Raw genomic sequence first — 22,885 nt, forward strand, 5'->3', positions numbered from 1 at the left:
AAAGCAACTTTGAATAGTAGCAGGATTTGACTTTCGGTAGAACACAAGTGATAACCTGTAGAATACATTAAGTTTGAAATTGACTATACCTAGAGCATATAAGGCGGTATAATGAGCTTTTAAACTTGAAAAATTAATTGATGCGAGGGTACTATGTTTGTTTTTGTTTAACCTTAAAGGGACCGACAACTGATTTTTCTCGACCCACCTTTTACGGCGTGACATAAAGCTCACCTTTCGCAGTGTTTGTAGCTGCAGTAGTTAATCCCATAGTTATATCTATAACTATTTATAGTTAGTATGTATAGTATAGTTATCTTAGAAGCAGTATTTTTCGATCTGAAAGGCTCTGAACACTGATGCATCTTTCCTTCAGCAACGCTGAGAATTGATACCGATGCCGCCAGCCCTTCTCGCGATTTGGCAAAGCTATCGTTGTTCAGCTTTCACAGGAGTTCCTGTAACTATGCTTAACCACCTGTATTTATAGCTTTTCAACTATTTTTCAAAATAACAAGCTGTTACAATGAGGTGATGTAGCATTATACACTTTCCCTGTATCTGTACTGCGTTTTGTGCGCATGCGTCCAAGGTTGCCTGCGCCTGTGTCATGGGTGGCTTGTCCCGGCGTCGTTACTCTCTCGATGCACGAGCCAACTCAAGTCATCCAAAATGTCACTACGCATATGCGCGGCCACGCCGAGTAGCAGCGCGCGTCATTTCTGAGACGAAGTATAGGTAGCAAAACTATGTTGTTCCAAAATCTTAGCGACCTGGAAACCGCGTGCACGGTTGCATGAGCACGCTAAAAAGTTGCTCAAGATGCACACGAGCATGGGATCATTGCGTCACGCGAAGGCAGTGCCACTTTAATGCATACTACTAATGCAGGCTTATATGTACATTATTATGGAGTAATACCTTTTAATATAAAGAAACAAACAATATTTCAAAACTAACAAAAAAATCGTCGACCGCGTACAATAATCAACGGTCACGTGGCCGGGTTCATTGGATTGTTCATGTTTTTGCCACCAGAGGCGCCACTGGTCATTTTTCGCGACTTTCAATTACGAAATAAAAATATAAATCCATCTCTCACGAAAAAAACAGGGTTGGTTTGAGTCAATGCGACAGACAATCTTTCCATCAATGGGGTCATCTCATTTCATGTTCTGGGCAGTTGTCGGTCCCTTTAAAGTGGGGCTTCACGGTAGTGTGGATTTACCCTGGGTAGGTGTATTCACGGTATAGCACCCCTCCACTGCAGTGAAACCACCTTTACAGGGGGGTTACATGTGGTTACAGGGTGATTCCATGTAAGATCGAACAATCGATGGCTGGTCGACCTCTCAAATTTATTTCAAAATTTTATATATGATTGCCTGATGAGTGGAAAGAAGAGATCCGCAATTTGTTTTGCCGCCAAAAATTTTTTTCGAAGCACAGGAAATGAATAATGACGAAGAGGTGGAGTAGAGCGCTCATCCGCTCTGCTGTTTTGGCCAACTTTCGTTAAGCATTGCACAAAATATATTAAAGTTAGGTGGCTGAGAGTTTTTTAACTAAATACAGTTGAACCAGTTTATAACGAACTCGGAAGTGTCGCGAAAAGTGGTCGTTATATCAGTAGTTCGTTGTATATGGACTCGCCCTTAAAAACGTGCGTTTTTGCGGCCAAGCCGTTTTTTTTTTTCCCTTTGAGCACTTTTATTAAAGTGCTAACAACCCCTTCGGTGACAAGCTAAGCCTTTTCGCGTCGTGAAGCGACGCCCGCTGCGTGCTCACGAGTGAATTAACCGCCTTTGCAATGAGCTGACATCATTTCACCGAAGCGCGGTACCGCGTCGTGGAGCCGATCATCCGTGGCTAGTTGCGTGCAGCGCATCGCCTACTCGGCTTGCGGAGTCACTGCCGGGCCGCTTGCTGTATGCCGTATGCGCACGTTTGTACGTTCTTCGTGCTTGCTTCACTCCGGACCGTGCAGAGGTGTGGCGACTAGTCTGTTCGTTCAACGCGGGGAAAACGAGCATTTTGCAAGCAACGCGCACTCGACGTCTCCGCGATGCTCTCGCGGCCGTGCACGACGATGCGCGGCGCACTTGAGTTGTCACCTAGTCAAACACGCATCGACGTTTCTCGGTGCCCGCACCGCTCAACAACAGCGAGCTACTTTCGTTCCTACAAAGCGCACCTTAAAGCGGTCTCGCACGACGCGGCGGCGGCGGACTTGCGAACGGCAGCATGGCGCGCGCTCGTACCGCCGTCACTCCGCAGTGTACGGCAACGTATATAGTGTACGGCGTACGCCACACGCGCAGCCGAGCAGATACCTACAGATGACTGTGGTAAGGTTGTCGGCTGTAAGCCATAATGGCACGTTCATCGACGGCTGCCACCTCGCCTTCGCTCTTTTCTGATGCTTATCCGCGAAGGCATCGCCACAATCGCGCGGAAGTCGTAATCACCGATCGACCGGTCTCTGCCGTTACCGAAAAGACGGACGACCTTTTGCGGCACATTGTGGCGTCGACGAGTTTAGGGACGCAGTGAACCTTTTTGCGATGGAAAGTTATCGCGGTTATCACTTCTTGCATTTATGCCTTCTTGCGTTCCAAGGCATTGTTTGGTTCACCGTAGGCGGTCGTAGCTGCAGAGAACGGCTTCAGGAAAGGTTACCGCGCGAAAGCTGACCGCAAGGCTTTATGCTGCCTACTATTTTTTTTTCCTCACTGCCATTCTGCCACTGATAAGAAACGCCTGGAAAGCGAGCGACCTCGCTCGCAGCGTCCGAAATCTGCGTGCGGTGCTCGCCGATCTGGGATATCTTAGTCGCGAGTAAACCGGAGCGGGGCACACGCGAGCGCGCGCTCCTGTCACGGTTTAGAAGGAATGTTTTAACTTTTTTTCGCTTCGTATGCGCCTTATTTTTACCGTGACCGTGTCTGAAGTGTTCGTTGTAAAAGTAGGAGGCTTTGAAATATGTTCGCTATATGTGGACGCAGCTTCAATGGTTAGCATAGGAAAATCGTAAGTGCACCCAAATATGGTCGTTATAACCGATAGATCGTTATATGTGGGATCGTTATAAGTGGGTTCGACTGTATATGCATGTTTTTGCTTCTGCTCAGGTATTTTTAATTTTGATGTGTAGTGTAGACGTTTTTATAAAAAACCTCAAAATTGGCCCAGGAGACGTTATTTTCTTTACTTTGAAGGTCCTTATCTCAAAAAATCCTTATAGCAGAGCGACAAAAATTGCGCATTACGTTGTTCGCATGCTTATCTACCACACTTCCGAATCTCGTATTTATATAACTTTTCAGTAAAGAGATATTATCGGGCTAAGTTAAAGAAAACACCGGACAATGAAAACTTCTGACGACAATTAAAAAAACCCCATTTTTCATATTTCTTAAACTTTGTCCACTTATTCTCCTCCACATCAGCTTTCATAATCATTGAAAACATGTTGCATAATGTCGTTGCACTAATAGTTACGACCCCTCCAATGAGACCCTTGGGCAGGATTGGCAATTCCGACTTCTTGCCCAGCAAGTGTATAAAATGCAGGCAGGATTGAATTGATTTTTTATTAAAGGGCCAGCAGGTACCGAAAAAGGTGTCGCCGGCACTGAAGACGTTAATTTTCAAATTACAGTCGCCGACCGATAAATCGGACACCGATAATTCGGACATGCTCGGTAATTCGGACAGTCGCGCGGCACCGCCGTTGATCCCATAGAAGTAATGTGTAAAGACGACCGATATTTCGGACAGCTGCGAGATCTACATTCGATAATCCGGACCCTGTCCGAGACTCGCGCACGCCGAATCGCCAGCCATTATCTCCTCCGGCACCCGTACCATACAAAGTATGGCCTCAGAGATCAAAACGAAAGCAAAATGGTGATCTTGAGGCTCTATTTCGATCGCTACTTTATGCCTCAGATTTGTGATTTGAAATGCCGATCTTGGAGGCACTGGTCAACTGTGGGAAATCCTATCGACATCGCGAACATCCTACATTCCGGTTCCTGTATCCCCGCGCTGCGCTGCTATCCGCCGCCGTTCTGTCGAATGCGTCTGCGGTAAAGCGTTCTGCGCGCGCGTTCATTTTTATCTTGAGACTTGCTTTATTTTTACGCTCTGCTGTCTCAAAAGATCTGAGTTAAATGGCGCCAACGGTGCCCTCACAGCCAGCGCGGAAGGCTGCGCCGACGACAACGAAACGCGGCAGATAAGTCAACTGCCGATTTTCCGGACATGCTCGAAAATTCGGACGCTTTCGCGGCACCGTCACCAGCCCCATAGACGTCAATGGTCGAGAACGTCGGAAATTTCGGACGCTAAAGCTCTTCGGCGTCCGATTTTTCGGACTTTCTGCCCAAATTGCAGGTTCGAAAGGCAATAATTGAAGCCCCCACCTCTGCCGCGTCTATCATCTCGTAGGTTCGAACCAGCGCTTTCGCGAGTCGACCTGTTTGCGACAGTGGCAGAGTCCGAAAGTCAGCTTTGTCGCGATGCCGACGTATTATGGGGTGAAGCGGACCGGAAATTCAAATGGGCCGCTATCACGGCGCCGTACGGCGATATCTTACGGATAAGCAGTGGAAATGCACGGAGGCGTGATGGCGGCAGGTGGCAAACGCACCAGTACGGCTCAATCGCTGACAAGCCTTACGATAAGCATCTTCAGTCAACTGCTCAATAGTGCATGTGGCCTGGTGCAGTTGCATGCGTAGTGCATGCATTTAATAGGCGAGAACCCAAACGCGCCGCGCCGCCATTCATGCTGCCTCTTTGTGCGACCGCTAAGTGCGCTGCACAGACGCGTTGCCTTCACGAACGAAACCAGCTCACCATCGTACAGCGATCACATCACACTGGCGGAGATACAGGCGGACTTGGTTGCACGTAAGCGGAAGTGCGGGCAGCAACGCAATGACAACTTTTTTCGGCCACCGGGACCCTGAAGTGTCAATAAAAGTATTTTTTTTCTGACGCATTCGTTTTTTCGGACATTCGATAATTCGGACTTATTTACGTTCCCCGTGGAGTCCGAATTATCGGTCGTCGACTGTATTTGGTCACTGCAGCAGCCACGAGCGCGGGGCTCCCGAGCAGGCGCGCGTTGTAAGAGACGGCGCAGTGAGAGCTCGTTTTCGCGTCCTCAGACCGATTGAGTTCGAAACAGCAACACCTCGCGGGTGACTTGAACGCACGTACACCGGTAGTCGCAGTGATCTGGTTAATGACGTCGATTTCTTTTTCAGGGGGCATAAGAATGTCATCGTTAAACTGTGCGTTCCGTGAAGATCTTTCATTGCAGCAGTAGCAAAAGCACGCGTAGCACAAGTAGTCCATCTCACTGGCAGTCACTGATCTTTCGGGCGTTAAACGTCTCTTCAAAGCGTATACGTCTAGGTCGGTAACTCTACGAAATTTTGGCTTCTTTGCAATAATTAAAGGAGTACTGACACGATTTTGAGACATCGCAAAAGGGACATTTTTTGCTTTGTTGGTGTGCAGTGTCAACGCTGTCCACACACTGTAGTCGGAGAACACGTATAAAATATTTTAATTTGACTTTGAAGTTTTCGTCGCTGAGCATCTGCAAGCCAGCTCCACTGCAAGGACATTATCCCGAAGAGTCAAGACAGTTCCCCCGAGTAGCGAGTTTTGCGTCCTGCATGCAGCCTAAATAGCAGAAATCACTGCCAGTGTCACAGGACGACAATTCACTCATCGTTGTTTATGTGCACCACGAGCAGATGACGAATTTTGCTGCTAGTACGTCGCGAGTTTCTGTATCTCCGTGACGTCACACTGCTATGAAACGACACTGAGAAGCCACACCCTCGATATCTAAACTGAAAGTGTCTTTTTAAGGTGGCGCTAATTAAAATATATACGATGCATTCCCAGGCACCACAATAGTCGTTTTAGGTTTCTCGACACCAGTATTTTTATTTAGAGCAACAATCCAAAATTTTTAAAAATTCGTGTCAGTACTCCTTTAAGCTTCTTGTGCTTCGAAAGGTATTCTCCAGAATACACTAATTCCGAGCTATACTTTCTCGCCATGAGACGCACAGGAGGAGTAGAGTAAGAGCAAAACACAAGAATTATCCGCGCCGAATGAAGTGTGAACAGCGCTCTGAACGCGCGGCTAGTTCAGGCCGTCTGCTGCCGACATCTAAGATAGGCAAGCGCATCCGGTTACCAATAGTTTTGCTTTTCTTTCCTTTGACATTCCATATTTTGCTTTGCCACTGGAGCGCCACGTTAATGCTTTCCACTGATCGCAACTGGGGCAGCGCAGTTTCTTTGGCAGCAGCGTGCGTGAAGCGAGCGCTCATAGCTCCCTTATAGAGTTCTCATCTTGCTTCCATCTCTGCCTTGTATCAGCGCCTAGCTGCGATGCGAACAGAGGGCGGATAGAATAGCGAAGCTCCAGTGCACGTGCGTTCAAGTCACCGGAGAGGCGTTGCTGTTACGAACTCAATCGGTCTGAGGACGCGAAAACGAGCTCTCACTGCGCCGTCTCTTACAACGAGCATCTCGGGTGCGCGCGCGCCTGCTCGATAGCCCCGCGCTCGTGGCCGCTGCAGTGACCAAATAATTTCAAAATTAACGTCTTCAGTGCCGGCGACACCTTTTTCGGTACCTGCTGGCCCTTTAATAAAAAAGCAATTCAATCCTGCCTACATTTTATACACTTGCTGGGCAAGAGTCGGAATTGCCAATCCTTGCCCAAGGGTCTCATTGGAGGGGTCGTAACTATTGGTGCAACGACATTATGCAACATGTTTTCAATGATTATGAAAGCTGATGTGGAGGACAATAAGTGGACAAAGTTTAAGAAATATGAAAAATGGGATTTTTTTTTAATTGTCGTCAGAAGTTTTCATTGTCCGGTGTTTTCTTTAACTTAGCCCGATCATATCTCTTTACTGAAAAGTTATATAAATATAAGATTCGTAAGTGTGATAGATAAGCATGCGAAGAACGTAATGCGCAATTTTTGTCGCTCTGCTACAAGGATTTTTCGAGATAAAGACCTTCAAAGTAAAGAAAATAACGTCTCCTGGGCCAATTTTGAGGTTTTTTATAAAAACATCTACACTACACATCAAAATTAAAAATACCTGAGCAGAAGCAAAAACATGCATATATTTCGTTAAAAAGCTTTCAGCCACCTAACTTTAATATATTTTGTGCAATGCATAACGAAAGTTGGCCAAAACAGCAGAGCGGATGAGCGCTCTACTCCACCTCTTCGTCATTATTCATTTCCTGTGCTTCGAAAAATTTTTTGGCGGCAAAACAAATTGCGGATCACTTCTTTCCACTCATCAGGCAATAATATATAAAATTTTGAAATAAATTTGAGAGGTCGAACAGCCATCGTTTGTTCGATCTTACGTGGAATCACCCTACATGTCTATTCGTTCATTTCGAATAATTTCAATTTGTGTCGAAACGAATTGTAATACTGTAATATTCGTTCGAACATTCGAAGTGCTCGAATATTCGCACAAGCCTAGCCATCACGTAAACTGTCCCTTAAAAGTTTTACATCACTCTTTCACTCCACTGCGCATTTTTGGAAGTTTACTTGATTTCCAGCCTTTGCTGGCAATAAGCAGTTGGTAGTTTGGCACTCCTCTCTCTTTTCCCTGTGCTTTCCCCATGTTTCTAGCATTGCGCCAGAAATAACATGTTTAGCAAACTTAGGCACCAACTTGCCTAGGAACAAGTTCTTCAAAACTAGCCCCCCCCCCCTCTCAGGGTTTTCACCCATCACACTTTATTTTCCCAGAAAGCACAGGGGGGAGAGATGTACGGCTCTCTATGTACAGGATTTGTAAACCCCTCCCTCTCTTCCAATTTAGAGTTCCTGGTAAACTCCTGGCAATACAAACTGGGATGTGAACAGGCATAATTACAGCTACAGTAGATACTTATAAGCACTACAAATACTGCTAGGTGATTTAGTTCTTGCTGTTCCATTAACAGCAATTTCCAGTGACCGACAGCCGGCAGGTGAAGCTCTGCTCAAAGAGTCTAGTGCTGATTCCTGAAGCTGTCTGCCTCCACAGAGTTTCTTTTCTTCGGGTTTTCTCGAAAGGGTCAGGTTGCACCACTGTCAGTCACTCGTAAAAAAAGTCCGTGATTGTTTGCTTAGTAGTGCACATTTGCTTAGAATGAACCCAAACGTGACTGTAGTGTGACGTGTAGCATTTCTCGACTCTCACCAGCACCCCCATTGAGGATCGCATCTCGGCCAAGTTTGCGGCGCTTGCACCGCCCCCCATCCTTGCCTCCAAGCGACCCCACAAGGTTCTCATCCTCGGCTCTGGAGGACTGTCTATTGGCCAGGCTGGAGAGTTCGACTACTCAGGCTCTCAGGTAGGAGCTCCACTTTTAGTGTGCTAGTTGTGCGGCATTGAAAATGTTTAGGCAACAAAAGCACTGATGGTATTGTGAAGCATCGTTGATTAATAGTTGGTGCAAACATACCAACATCAAATGGTGCAGCTGCATAGGTATGTTGGCTTCTGCTGTAGCATTTCTTGCCGTGCAGGGAACCAAAACGACATGAGTGAGCAGACTAGACAGATTTCAGGATCCAGCACAGAGGGCTGTACATTAATAGCTATGAGTTACCTATGGTAGTGCACTTGCTGGCCTTGTGACATACAAGTGTTCTCTCTGACCCACCCACTTGAATATTACCTGTAAAATTTTGCATGAAGCCAATGCTATCTGTGTACGATGGGTGACAATGCTTTTAACCCTTTCAAGGCCATGATTCCAATTGGAATCATCAATTTTGTAAGTCAGTCCGCAACCACCCCAGTAGAAAGAAAAAGGTTGTTCTTCCGCTACAACTCATATTTAGCATCTGCTCTACCTATGCTGCTAACCTGGTAGACTCAAGTGAGGTCAGTTGTGAATGAAAAAATCACAGAAGCACTTGCACTTCTGATTAACGTGAGAGTTTGGGCGAGTTGGTAGTTCATCGTAAAGGAAATTTCAACAGCGCAGGAATAAACACGAATGCACGAAAAGAGAGCTGGCACGGACAAGCACTGGCTTTCAACTGATCTTTTTATTCAGAAAAGGCACATATATGTAGTGAAAAATTAAACAACTTGTGATGACGAAATAAAATCAGTCAGTTGAAAGTCAGCGCTTGACTGTGTCAGCTATCTTTTCGCTCATTCGTGTTTACTCCCGCGCTGTTGAAATTTCCTTTACGTTGCACTTCTGGAAATTCGCTGAGGCAGCTTCTTCTTTCACCCTGCAGAGGTAGGGTATTTATTTTAGTTCTGTATAGAAAATTTGGCTATTGGGTACTGTTCTGTACCATTGAAAGAATTTTTATGTAATAAATTACAAAAATATTAAAATGTTATTAAATAATAATTCAATCACTAATTTTTATTGAAAAGCGTGAGCGTAGATTTTTTTTTTTTCATTTCTTTTGGACTACCATGATCATGTGCATCTCAAGTCTTGAAAACCAGTTACTTGCATTGAACACAACCCCGCCATGGTGGTCTAGTGGTTATGGTGCTCGACTGCTGACCTGAAGGTCGCGGGATAGAATCCCGGCCGCGGCAGCCACATTTTCAATAGAGGCAAAAGTGCTAGAGGCTTGTGTGCTTAGATTTAGGTGCACGTTAAGAGCCCCAGATGGTCGAAATTTCCGGAGCCCTCTACTACGGCGTCTCTCATAATCGTGTCGTGGTTTTTTGGACGTTAAACCCCAACAATTATTATTACATTGAACACAATTAGTTTGGGCTTGAAGGGTTAAATGTAGGCATGTGCGAATATTGCAGTATTCGAATTTGCTTCGACACGAAGATAAGTTTTTCCAAATTTCGAACTATTCGAAAGGAACGAACAGACATATATAAACTGCATGTAACCCCTTGTAAAAGTGGTTTCACTGCAGTGGAGAGGTGCTGTACCATGAATACACCTATCTAGGGGAAATCCACACTGCCGCAAAGCCCCACTTCAAGGTTAAATAAATATATTACCCTCACATCGATTCATCATTTTTTTAAGTTTAAAAGCTTGTTATACCAGTTTATATGCTTTGAGCATTGTATATTTAAAACTTAGCGTATTTTACATGTTATCACTTTCATTCTACCGAAGTTTAAATCCTGCAACTATTCAAAGTTGCTTCCACAGCCCTTTAAACCAAAGAGAATGACATTTGCACATGCCTTGTTTCAATTTTAAAAATACTGTGCAGGTTAGTTGGGTCATGACAAATATGGTCATTTTTTTAATAATCTGTGATACAGTGGAACCCCGATTTTACGACTTTGAGGGGACCACGCAAAACCGTCGTATAATCGAAAAACTAAAAATATTGGCAGTGGCAGACAGCTTTGCCCAAAAAGGGGGAACAGACCGTCTCAATAGCCCACGACACGACCCTGAGGTTCTCCAAGGATGGTAGATTAAATTATTTTTGAAAATGGCAGCTAATGGCAGCATTACTTTGTTAAATGAGGTGTGAGCGAGTCGTTATTCTTAACTTTAAAATATCGAATCGAACACGCATCATTCTCCCGATAAATCGAGCCTGAGAAGTGCCTGCACATGAAAACGAAACCGAAACCGCGTCGGCAACAGCCTCCCGTCAGAAGAGTCAGACACAGTGTCATCGCCATCACATAATGCTGACGGAGCACGAGTTTGCATAGGATACTTTCATGCGCGACTGAGCTGTGCGCATCATATTTGTTCCCTTGTGAAGTCCCTTATGTGATGTCCCGCTGTTATTATGAACGTCCATGTCAAGCGAAAGTTATTTTGCACTGTGAAAATAGCTGCGTCACGTCCTTTTCCGTGCTCAAGGCCTGTGACTGCAAGTGCTGCAAACAAAGGCAGGAGATCAGCTGGATGTCGACCAGGAAAAGTTTCCACGGACCGAAAACGTGAAAATACCCGGATCTCAAAGATGTGCTTTACAGCCAGTTGGAGCTTCTCCGTGTACTAGATAGAGCTTGTCTAGGTAACGACTCTGGATACGCACGCGATCGAGGCGTATCCTGAAGCGATCTTAAAAGTCAGGGAAACTGGATCACAGAAGCGCATGAACTGCCTGGAGAATAAATTTTCCATTCTAAGAAGGCATACTGTCTCACTCTCTACTTTTCTAATCGACAACCTAGGGGAACTTAAGTTCTTATTTTGCACTCGGGAATATTTTTGTTGACGTCCGATTCGAGTAAAGGTGGTGTTTTCTATCGGACTGAATCGAAAATTCGTCGTAAGATGCGGGATTGGCGTAAAATTGTGTCGTATAACCAAGGTTTTAAATATATTATTCCTATGGTGGTTTTGCCGGGACCAAACTGATTTGTCGTAAAATGCAGGTCGTCGGAAAACCGGGGGACGTAAAATCGAGGTTCCACTGTATATACTACTACTATTCGAATGCGATTCGAAATTATTCGATTAATCACTATTCGCGTCAAATTCACTTTGAACCTAAAATTTACTATTCGCACAAGCCTAGTGAAAACCAGTTGCTTACATTGAACAAAATTGATTTGCGCCTGAAAGGGTTAAATGGCTGCAGAGATTGGGAGAAAGTGATGAAAGTTACACTGGCATGTTTGCACGTTATTTCTTTTCCAGGCCATCAAGGCGTTGAAGGAAGAAAAGATCCAGACAATCGTAATCAACCCAAACATAGCAACAGTGCAGACCTCGCCGGGGCTTGCAGACAAGGTGTACTTCTTGCCTATCACACCGTACTACGTGGGCGAGGTGATCAAGTCCGAACGACCGGACGGCGTTCTGCTCACGTTTGGCGGCCAGACTGCACTTAACTGCGGCTTGGAACTGCAGAAGAATGGCACGCTGGACCGCTACGGGGTGGCCGTGCTGGGCACGCCCATCGAGTCCATCATCAATTCGGAAGACCGCAAGCTCTTTGCCGAACTGGTCGAGGAAATTGGCGAGAAAGTTGTGCCCAACTGTGCTGTCTACACCGTGGAGGAGGTAACTTGTTGACAAACTTTTGTTTGTTTGGTTATGCCGAGGAATTCACTGATGTTTTTTTTTTTTCACTGCTCTGCGGGTGCTTTAATGGGCACATTGCACCCTCTTCATTTGGGCTGCTAGGTAAAAGCAAGCGGTAGCACATTGTTTAGAAGCACGGAAGCTTGGACGAGCTTGTAAGACATGATGGAAGCGTGACCTCTGACATCCGAGGTTAATTAAAGTGGACGAAAAAAACAACTTGATGCCGGTGTGGACTGAACCCACAACTTTTGAAGGTTGTGGCTTCAGTCCCCACTTGAGGGTAGCTGTTGGGTTGTCCAATTTGCTTCAATTTTCCTTCGTGTCACAATTACTATACTTCAATTGAGTATAGAAATAGTGTCCCTTATACTTTCCTTGGCTTCGTTATCTGTTGCTTTCATTAAGTTGTGTTAAAAAAATATGGGCCCCCCAATTCAGTCTTATTCCTTTCTACAGGGACAAAATGTGTCCAGAGCAGATTGTTTCCGACACTAAAGACAATTTTTCTCATCTTAGTAAGTAATTCTTTCACAATTTCAAGATCATCATGCTTGCCGCAAGAAGATGGCGAGAAAACACGAAAAAAAAAATGCGGGTGGTGACACCGCCTTGAAATTCGCGCATCAAAAGCCGTGACGTCATAGATTTTGATGGAGCCTACTAGGTCATACGTAGTTCCTAATCAGTAAAGATGAAGTACATTGTCCTTTGAGGGGTCTAGAGATTTAACTTATCAAGTTTCAGGAAATTTCATTGAGCCAATGTCGCGAAAAATGCCCTTTGAAATTCGTGGCGTCACGCGCGGTGACATCGACACAAAATTTTAAAAACGAAACTTTGACCTCAATTTTCTCCTCTATTATTAAACCTGTGGTGGTGAAATTAACGACATTTGAGTTCTCAGAGTACAATTGATCATCTAAATTATTTGTTTCACTTTAGTGTCCATTAAAGGGGTACTGACACCAATTTTCGAAGCTGTGTTTACGCAGTCATACAAATCTCCTTTCTGCAGAGGCTACTCTGAGCAAGTGGGAAACTCTGTAAATGCTGATAAGATATTTTATTTTGATATTAAAGTAAATTTTCGCATACTGCACCTACTGACATTTACACTCTCATGACGTCAGGCTACAGGGTCAATTCTGGTGACTTCATGCACCAGTATGACTCGTTGTGATGACGTCAGGTACCAAAACATTCAAAATAGCCACTTGCGCATCACTGAAACATTCTAAATGGCTGCTTGTGCATCACCAACAGAATGACGCAGTGAAGTGGCCATGGAAACGTCACTATACCTTGTGCGAGCACGTGACGAGAAGCTCTGACTGTGTCGTGACATTGGGGTACAGTAGGAACCGAAACTAGCTTTTAAAACATGTTGTAATTAATTTTTCAGGGTGCAGTCATGCTTATCGGTACATTTTCTAGGCTCCCGCGGACTTGGTCTTTCCAGTCTTTACAGTGTCCACAATAGCACTCTTGATTGTGTTCCCACGTTGTGCTGCATGACTGCAGGCCCTGACAGCGGCCGAGAAGCTGGGCTTCCCAATCCTGGTGCGCGGTGCCTTCTGCCTCGGAGGCCTGGGCTCGGGCTTTGCGCACAACCAGGACGAACTGCGCGCCCTGGTGGCACAGGCCCTTGTCCGCTCCAGCCAGGTGCTGCTGGACAGGAGCCTCAAGGGATGGAAGGAGGTCGAGTACGAGGTGGTGCGAGACGCCTACGACAACTGCATCACGGTGAGCCTTTTTTGTGCCCTGCACTCTGTTGTCCTCCACCTATCATCATCAGCAGCAGCAGCCTGACTACGCTCACTGCAGGGCAAAGGTCACTCCCATGTTTCATACAATCAGCCTGGTCCTATACTCGCTGTGTCCACGTTATCCCCACAAAAAAACTTCTTAAGGGGGGACGCGGCTATCGTATCGCGCAAAATGGCAAAAAAAATCGATTTTTTGAAAATCACATTTTCAGTTTCTATAGCCCTTTTTCTATCTGATTCCAAAATATCTTCACTGAAAACCACCTAGAAGTGCTTTAAAAAATTTGTTGCACGTGCTGAGTTGGCAAAAATTATTGTGGAGATCGCAAAAAAACGGTGCTTTTCAAAAAAGTCTTGCTCCGCAACGGCACAACCGGGCGCCGCCATTTTGAGCTCGCCGTAAAGAGCATTTCTTCGTTTTCAAATTCCCCGCCTCAGCTGGCTCCTCCCTTTGAAAACAAGCGCACAAAAAGCAAATCTCTGAAGGTCGTTTCGAGGCCTCCGATTGGCCGCGTCCGCCATGTTGCTCCAGCACGCCTCGTCATTGGTCCGATGCTCGCTCCGAGAGGACAGCCGTCTGCTGCTTACGCGTCGCGATGTTACCTGATGTTACGACTGCCGAAAATCGCGCTACTTAGTGACGCGTTCACTCGTCCTGTGTGCACGGGTCGACGATAATTTAGAATATGATTACCCTGTAGTTTGACAGCTGCAAGCGGAAGCGCAGTCATCAGTGTACGATAGACGATAGCAAGCGTGCCGCGCTCGTCGCGAACATCGCAGATGCGCGTCTCGGGTAGAAGTTCAGCTTGTCAGCACTTCGTACTCCGAGACGAATAACTTCGCGCTACTACTCTTTGTACTCGCGATCGAACATGACTTGCTTTGAAACATCGGGCACCGCGGCCACGCACACCGCGACCGAGCTTACTGCTCGGAGTCGTGGCTAGGCCTAACTCCGCTCACGGCGCTGGTTTACGAGACGAATCCGAACTTTGCGGGCAAGGACATCGCGCTAGCGGACAAGCCGCACTGTGCTTCGTCACAAGCAGCAAATCGCATCGTCCGCTGGCTCCTCGAAAGTGCGGATGGACATTTTACGAATCGGCAGCGGACCTCCCGGCCAAGCTCGTCGCGCATTGACCGCTCGGAACAGCGGCTAGCAATTTCGCGCGTCGGCGCCGCAAAATGCGAGACCAAGCACGTTATGTGCGCCGATGTTTCGTCGCCACGGCTAGGAGCATTGTGTATTGTCACCGAATGCCGCCAGCCAGCATATCGTGCGCCGACTTCCCGGACCCCGCGGCCGAGTACATCGGCTTGAAAGAAAGCGCTGGTGACGCAATTTAGGCACGTTTGGATTCGTGCTTGGTATCGCCGCTAGCTCTGATGAATCTTCGAAAATAACGAATACCTCGCAAATTACCGTTTCCGCGACCGAGTGGATGATGAAACGCATCACAGGCGGGGTTTGCAAATGAGCGTGGCGTGTGTGAAGCAGGGAGTTGAATTTATATCTGACCAACTCGCGTTATTGAATAAACTGCTCAGATATTTGATCCCAGAAATGTTTGCAATAACTGTGCCAATTTTCATCAAAACCTACGAAGGAAAATGCCACGTCCCCCAGCTTAATTTTATTCAGAAGGTCACTGGAAAGAATGACCTCCGGTACGCATGCATTGTTTGTGATGAAGACAGTGATACTTCCCTCACTCTGAAGAAAGAACATACAGATTTATTCCACTGGCTAAAGAAGACTGTATAAATCATGTCAAAGAGAGGATGCGTACAGCTCTCCAACACATGTGTCAAGAAGCAAGAAGGATAGACTAGGAGGATGGGGCAGCCTGACTGAAGACCTGATTAAAAGACTGACTAGTTGTTATGGCATGGCTATCCGTGACAACATTGGCCTGACGCAGGACTTGATCAAAAGGCTCACCAGCTATTATGGCCTAGCACTGCGAAGCAACACGGACGTCGAAGATATGAAGAAAGCAGTGATGGCCACCTTTCATAATGTTTCATCGACAGATGCAGAACCTCATCAAGAGCTCTGTCCTTCCGGTGCCCGCAGCTGGTGCAGGCACCGTGCAGCAGAGGCAGAGGGGAAGCCACAACTTCCACACACGTATAACCTGCCCAACAAAGTTGTTGAAGCGTTGCGGCCAGTGTACCAACGCCTGTCTGACCCTCAACTGCAGGCTCGTTGCAGTGGCAACAAGACACAAAATGCCGCTGAAAGCCTTCACTCGGTGATTTGGTCACTAATTTCTAAGCAGCAGCATGCCTCTCACTTCACTGTGGAAGTAGCAGTCCATGAGGCAGTTGCGAGGTACAATGCAGGCAACTTTCAAGCTTACACCAAGATTTGTGCTGCAATGGGTGTGCAACCTGGGGCCCTTACCCTCCACAGGGCTGCTAAAAAGACGCTCAGCGAGCAAGGAAGTCATCGCACATGCATGAAGTGAAAGGGCAGAGACGCAAAAGGTTGCCTCTACACAAGAACACCAAGGACTACAGTGCTGGTGCCTTCTAACAAATGTAAACAACTTCGAAAACTTTGATAGGCTTTTTCTCACAAGTGTGTTTTGGACATTGTGCATTGCTCGTGGAAAGAGTAGCACGGGAATGACTGGACCGATTTTGATTCTGTTTTTTTTTTCCTGAATCCCTGAACACTGCTTGTGGGTATGACATTCTTCAATTTCTTGCTTATGGCCCAGTTATTTTTCTAGATGATGATTTGTCCATGACACTGTTTCTGACAATGTGTGTCAGCAGCCATGATGATCTCTAAAAAAAAAAAAAGAGAATTTACTAAACAATTCTGAGAGTGTCATACCCTGTAGTCTTCTTTTGAGTAAAGATCAACACCATTTGCAGCTTCCTGGCATGTTTTGTTACAGCGCTAGGCTTTCCACAAGCAGACCATATAATTGGACCATGTAGCATGATGTAACTTGAGAACTACTCAAGGTATCATGATGAAACTGCATACTTCCCTATACAAGACACTTATTAGTATGCATGGCAAATTTCATTGCTCTAGGTCAACAAACAAAAAGTTTTTTTTCAATGCCACCTCCCCCCTTAATTTATGTCTGCCCACCTAACTTTCTGCATCGCGTTCGCGGGTGTGACTTCTCTTGGAATCCAGTCATGTTACTCTTAAAGGAGTAATGACACGATTTTGAGGCACCCCAAAAGGAAAATTTTGCGTTTCCATGATATGTACTATGAACGCTCTCCATGCACTGGAGCCGGACAACACGTATAAAATATTTTGCTTTGATTTTAAAGTTTTCGTCACCCATCATCTGCAAACCAGCCCCATCGCAATGGACATTATCACAGCGAGTCAACACAGTTCGCCGGGTTTGCGAAGTCTGCATCCTGCATGCAGCCTAAATTGCAGAAATCGCTTTCAGAGTCACTGGATGACAATTCACTAGTTATTTACGTGAACCACATGCAACCGACACCAAATGAGAGCTGGCTCTAGTATTTCGCGAGTTGCAGTCTTCCCGTGACGTCATACTTGTGTTGACACATCACTGCGAAGCCACCTCCTGGATACCAGAACCGAAAGTGCTTTTTTATGGTGGGGGTATTAAAAATATGTTCAGTGCATTCCCAAGCTCTACGACTGTGTTTTTAGGGTTCTTGACACCCGTGTTTTTATTTAGAGCAAGAAGCCGAAAATATTTAAATTTCGTGCCAGTACTCCTTCAATGACTAGCGGTTAACTTTCCTTCGCGCTACATGCCCTGCCGATGCCCATTTGTTCTTCTTGATTTCAACTTAGATGTCCTTAACACCCACTTGTTCCCTGACCCACTCTGCTTTGTGATAATGTACAAACCTTTCACTTAGTTGTTCCTCACTTATGTTCTTACGATAGAACTTTAGAAGAGTAGGAGTTTGGGCGAGTTGGTGATGCATCTGGTAAAGTGAAGAGCAATAGACGGAACAAGGCAGACAAGGTTTTCTCGTGTGTCTCACATTTCTGTCCTGTCTATTGTGCTTCACTTATCGAGAAGGATAGAAGGAAGATGAGACAGAGTGTCCTCCGAAGTGACCACTTGTCACTCTGCAGGTGTGCAACATGGAGAACCTGGACCCTCTGGGCATTCACACAGGCGAGTCCATCGTGGTGGCACCCAGCCAGACGCTGACAAACGAGGAGTACAACAGGCTACGAACCACTGCCATCCGTGTCGTTCGACGCCTGGGTATCGTGGGCGAGTGCAACGTCCAGTATGCCCTCAGCCCCCACTCGTTTGAGGTACTATGCATGCCTGTGCAAGGCTTCGTGTCTTTATGCTTCTTCATTTTGGAGATGCATGCTCTACTGCAAGGGTTCTAGAGCTATTTTCGGCAATACCCAGGTTCCACAGGCTGTCTATATAAGTGCGACTAGATCACTTTTTACCCTATTTAATGCACAAGTTATTGGTTTAGAGAAAATATCTTGTTTTGACAAAGCCATTGCAACCCGCATTCACACATCAGGAGCCTTTTTACCGGACACAGACCCACACAACAGCAGTGACTCATTGTCAAATGCGCACCTCAGTTTGTGTAATTTGCGGACCTGCGGTAGCTTCATGCATTAAAGGCTCATGCTTGCAAACCCAGTTGTTGACACGTACACAGCAATGAAGTTGCAAGTTCTGTGAGTTCAGAAACATTTGTTTGCCTGGTTGAGTGCTCTTGTCACTAGTAAAAGACAATATTGGATATTTAAAGGTGCAGTGACATCAACTTTACACATGCTGCGTTTTTTGGATCAACGTGTAGTTATCGACCCCCTAGTACCGATTCACCACTAATAATGCCATGGGGGGATGAGTAAATATTAGAGCTGTGCGAATAGCAAAATTTTGGGTGCGAAGCGAATTCGAATATTGAAGTGTGAGAGTGAATCGAATTGAATATATTTCGAATATTTATCCAATATTTCTAGAATATTTTTCTAATACTTCGAAGCGAAATTGCAGAAAAAAATGTTAGAGAGGATTCCTAAGCATATTCTTATGAGATAGCAACGTGAAAGTGTTTCCTTTCGCTAGGTTGATGAAGCGCTGGCAGGGTGGTGTTTCATAGTTGTCTTATCAAGAATGAGGCAATGTAGAGGCCGAATTGTATTTATGTACATGATTTGGTGCAACCAAAGAGTTGCTGACAACACTTTACACGTGCTAGGCAAAGATGCCATTTCCTCAGCCTCTCCTCCTCTTTCTGTGGAACTTCTGTGGAAGCCCAATGATGTGGCGGACAAGGATGTGCTCCCTTCAAGTCCGGAGTTCCAAATCTGCCTCATAGACATAAATATTAGAGCTGTGCGAATAGCAAAATTTTGGGTGCGAAGCGAATTCGAATAATAAAGATTGAGTGCGAATCGAATCGAATAATTTCGAATAATTTTCGAATATTTCTCAAACATTTTTCGAATAATTCGAAGTGAAATTACAGAAAAAGTTGCAGAGAATCCCTAAGTATGTTCTTGTGAGATCGCAACATGAAAGTGTTTCTTTTCGCTAGGTCGATGAAGCACTGGTGGGGTCATATTTCATAGTTGTCTTTCTTATCAAGAGTGAGGCAATGTAGAGGCCAAATTGTATTTATGTACATGATTTGGTGCAACCAAAGTGTTGCCGACAACACTTTACACGTGATAGGCAGAGATGCCATTTCCTCAGCCTCTCCTCCTCTTTCAACTTCTGTGGAGGCCCAACTGATATGGCGGACAAGGATGTGCTCCCTTCAAGTTTGGAGTTCCTAATCTGCCTAGTAGACGTCGATATATAAGAATATCTGAAATTTTGAATGCTAAAAAGCTTCGGCGTCCGATTTTTCGGACTTCCTGCCCAAATTTCAGGTCGAAACAGCATTAATTGAGCCCCCAACTCTGCCACATCTTTCATCTCCATGTTGGAACCAGCGTTTTCTTGAGTTAATACATTTGCGACCGTAGCGGAGCTTGAAAGGCAGCTTTGCCGCTATACGGGGGCGTGATGAGGTGAAGCATATTGAAAATCTAGGGACCACTTTCAAACGGACGTTGACTGTCTCTTGGCTAAGTTCGACCGTAACGGACCTTGAAAGGCAGCTTTGCCGCAATACGGGGGTGTGAGGAGGTGAAGCATATTGAAAATCTAGAAACCACTTCCAATCAGACGTTGACTGTCTCTTGCCTAAGTTCGACCGTAACGGAGCTCGAAAGGCAGCTTTGCCGCAATACGGGGGTGTGATGAGGTGAAGCATATTGAAAATCTAGGGACCATTTCCAACCGGACTTTGTCTCTTGGCTAAGCTCGACCGTAACGGAGCTTAAAAGACAGCTTTGCCGCAATACGAGAGTGTAATGATGTGAAGCATATTGAAAATCTGAAGGGGTCACTTTCAACCGGACGTTGACTGCATTTGTCTTTGGGAAGTTCGAATAGTTCGAATAGTAAAAATTTCAGTGCGAATCGAATCGAATAGCAAACACTATTCGAAAAATATTCGAAATTTCGAATATTCGCACACCCCTAATAAATATTTAAGAACATCTGAAATTTTGGATGCTAAAAAGCTTTGGCTTCCAATTTTTCGGACTTCCTGCCCCAAATTTCAGGTGCAAAGCAGCATTAATTGAGCTCCCACCTCTGCCACATCTTTCATCTGCATGTTGGAATCAGCATTTTCTTGAGTTAATACATTTGCGACCGTAACGGAGCTTGAAAGGCAGCTTTGCTGCAATACCAGGGTGTTATGAGGTGAAGCATATAGAAAATCTAGGGACCACTTCCAATCGGACGTTGACTGTGTCTGGACCAAGGAGGTTGAAAAAAAGCTTCTGGAGTGGAGGCGGCGCGCCGCCGCTGAAGCCGACGACCGCCATATTGCTCCAGGCAGAAAACGTGTGGGTTGTCGCTTGAGCCCGCGCGGAAGTTCCACAGATGGCAAATTTCTCCATTCTTTTGATGACAAGCGAGTGTTGTGGATGTATCATTTTTTGGACTGCGATCCACTCGACAACCACATTTACAATTTGTCGAAGACTGCCAAGCTGTACATAAAAAACGCCGGGCCTGCGCGCAACACAGTCACAGCGAAAGCTGGAAGAGCGGCCTTTCTAGATCCCGTTCTAAACTCTCTTGGGGGAACTAATACAAGTACACTTGCAAGGTACCCACTACGCCGCAAATCATAATTTTTGTGAAGTACGGAAGCAATCACTATGCCATTATTCGTCTTTCTGCGGTAAGCGAGGTACCCGCTACACATCTGTAAGGCATTATGTGAACTTTGTTGATGCTGCCTGTGGTTGCTGGATGAAGAATTACGGCTGAGCCTTTTGTAATAGATTTGAAGCAATTAACGATCCGGTCACTCGTTGCGTAATTAGCATTATGTGACGCCTGGTGGTTATTTTACTCTTCTGACACGCTATATTACACATTTAACGCAATTCCTTGCCCGACATGACGCCTGTAAGGATGTTTATGCGAAGGAGTTCCAGTCACTAGCATGGCTCTGTGGTAGAATACTCGACTCCCATGGAGAGGACCGGGGTTCAAATCACTTATGAGCCTGTTTATTTTTATTTATTTCATTTTTCTTATTTCTCGCGATAGTAGTTACGGACACCGGCGGCGGCAACGGACAACCACCCCACAGCCGTTGTGATCTGATAACAGCTTTCGCTGTAAAATCAGGCTTCACCACATTTCAAAAGAAATCAACCGGAAAAAAATTCGGCAGATCCCACGCGCTGTGGAAATCTGTTTCATGCGAAGCAGTCAGCGAGTACTTCTGTGCTGTATTTGATGGCTTTGAGCCAAGCGTTACGAGATGGATCAACGTGTTTTTGTAAGTGCAGTAGCTGTGTCCACATCGTGGGCTTACCAGGCACGTCGACAACACTGGCGTTTGAAGGGTAACTTATGGTGCAGCGTAACGCCAGCCCTCACGTAAGAGTACATAGGTCAGTATTATCGAAACTAACTGCACATTATGGTGCAACCATGTGGATATGATACGTAACTTTCGTTAATGTATTCCTCTGGGTCGAGCAATGCTTCAGTATAGCTTGCTGAAACAGAGGAATACAAATGTAATGTTTATTACACTGCTATAAAAGCGGAGCCAACACTGGAACCGCAGACGTTAATCTGATATGACGCCTGTATCGTAGGAGTACATACGTACTGTGCATTGCTTTCTTGCAAAATTAGATAGCCAGCACCACAACCGCACTTAACGTTGCACCGAAATTACGCCTGCATAGGCTGTTTTTCCAAACCAGTCTATATACCCGACGTGCCTCTGTGGTAGAATACTTGATTGCCACGCAGAATGCTTGGGTTACATTCCTGCTGTGATCTTAATATTTATTCTTTCCATTCGTCGGGTCAACGCTCCCGATGTCGGTTTTTCTTAACGCTCTCGCATTTAAAGTACCAATGTCTGTTTTCGCCGTTCCTGGGTAGATATAAACCGTCAATCACATGTGGCGCATACCCGTACACCACGGCCAGTGGTAAACGGCTATGTGCCACACGTGTCTGGAGGAAAGGGTTTGACGACCTACGCGACAAGATTTTCTTGTTATTCATGTCATGATACGACAGCCATATCCGTCAAATCCTCTTACCCTCCCATGCCGATTTTGGTCTACACCAAGTTAAGGAGGCGATCATGAGGGCACCTCGGCGTAGGTGGCTAGGTACATAGATTCGTAGATAAAAACGCTGAATGTGCCAAAGGTTCGCTAAGAAATGCCTAGCATTTAAAAATCCCAGAGCGGAGTAAGAACGCGGCTGACAATTAAGGACTGTTATTTTTTAAAAATTTACAGACGAGTGTAAACAAGAGCTGCAGCAAGCTAGTCAATTAATCTGCTTTCGTATCTCTTCTTTTTGCTGTATTTACTTTTTAAGGGTGCGTGTTTCATATGGTTAGTTTCGTGATTGTCTGCATTATGCGTAAACCAGAGCTGCAGCAAACTGGTCAACTAGTTTGCTTTTGTATCTTTTCTTTTGCTGTGTTTAGTTTTT

The 22,885-nt window shown here is 45.6% G+C and overlaps 1 protein-coding gene across 1 annotated transcript in view; it reads left to right on the plus strand.

Annotated features, from left to right (window-relative positions):
• The window catches only part of LOC119372514 (CAD protein), a 158,414-nt gene that overhangs the window by 17,464 nt on the left and 118,065 nt on the right, over window positions 1–22,885 (plus strand). The window contains exons 10-13 of the mRNA XM_037642991.2: window positions 8,265–8,415; window positions 11,677–12,042; window positions 13,588–13,809; window positions 17,935–18,123. Coding sequence (XP_037498919.1) covers window positions 8,265–8,415; window positions 11,677–12,042; window positions 13,588–13,809; window positions 17,935–18,123 — 928 coding nt within the window. The remainder of the gene's footprint in view (window positions 1–8,264; window positions 8,416–11,676; window positions 12,043–13,587; window positions 13,810–17,934; window positions 18,124–22,885) is intronic.

The sequence above is a fragment of the Rhipicephalus sanguineus genome, chromosome 10, assembly GCF_013339695.2.
Source record: "Rhipicephalus sanguineus isolate Rsan-2018 chromosome 10, BIME_Rsan_1.4, whole genome shotgun sequence".
Taxonomy (NCBI): Eukaryota; Metazoa; Arthropoda; class Arachnida; order Ixodida; family Ixodidae; genus Rhipicephalus; species Rhipicephalus sanguineus.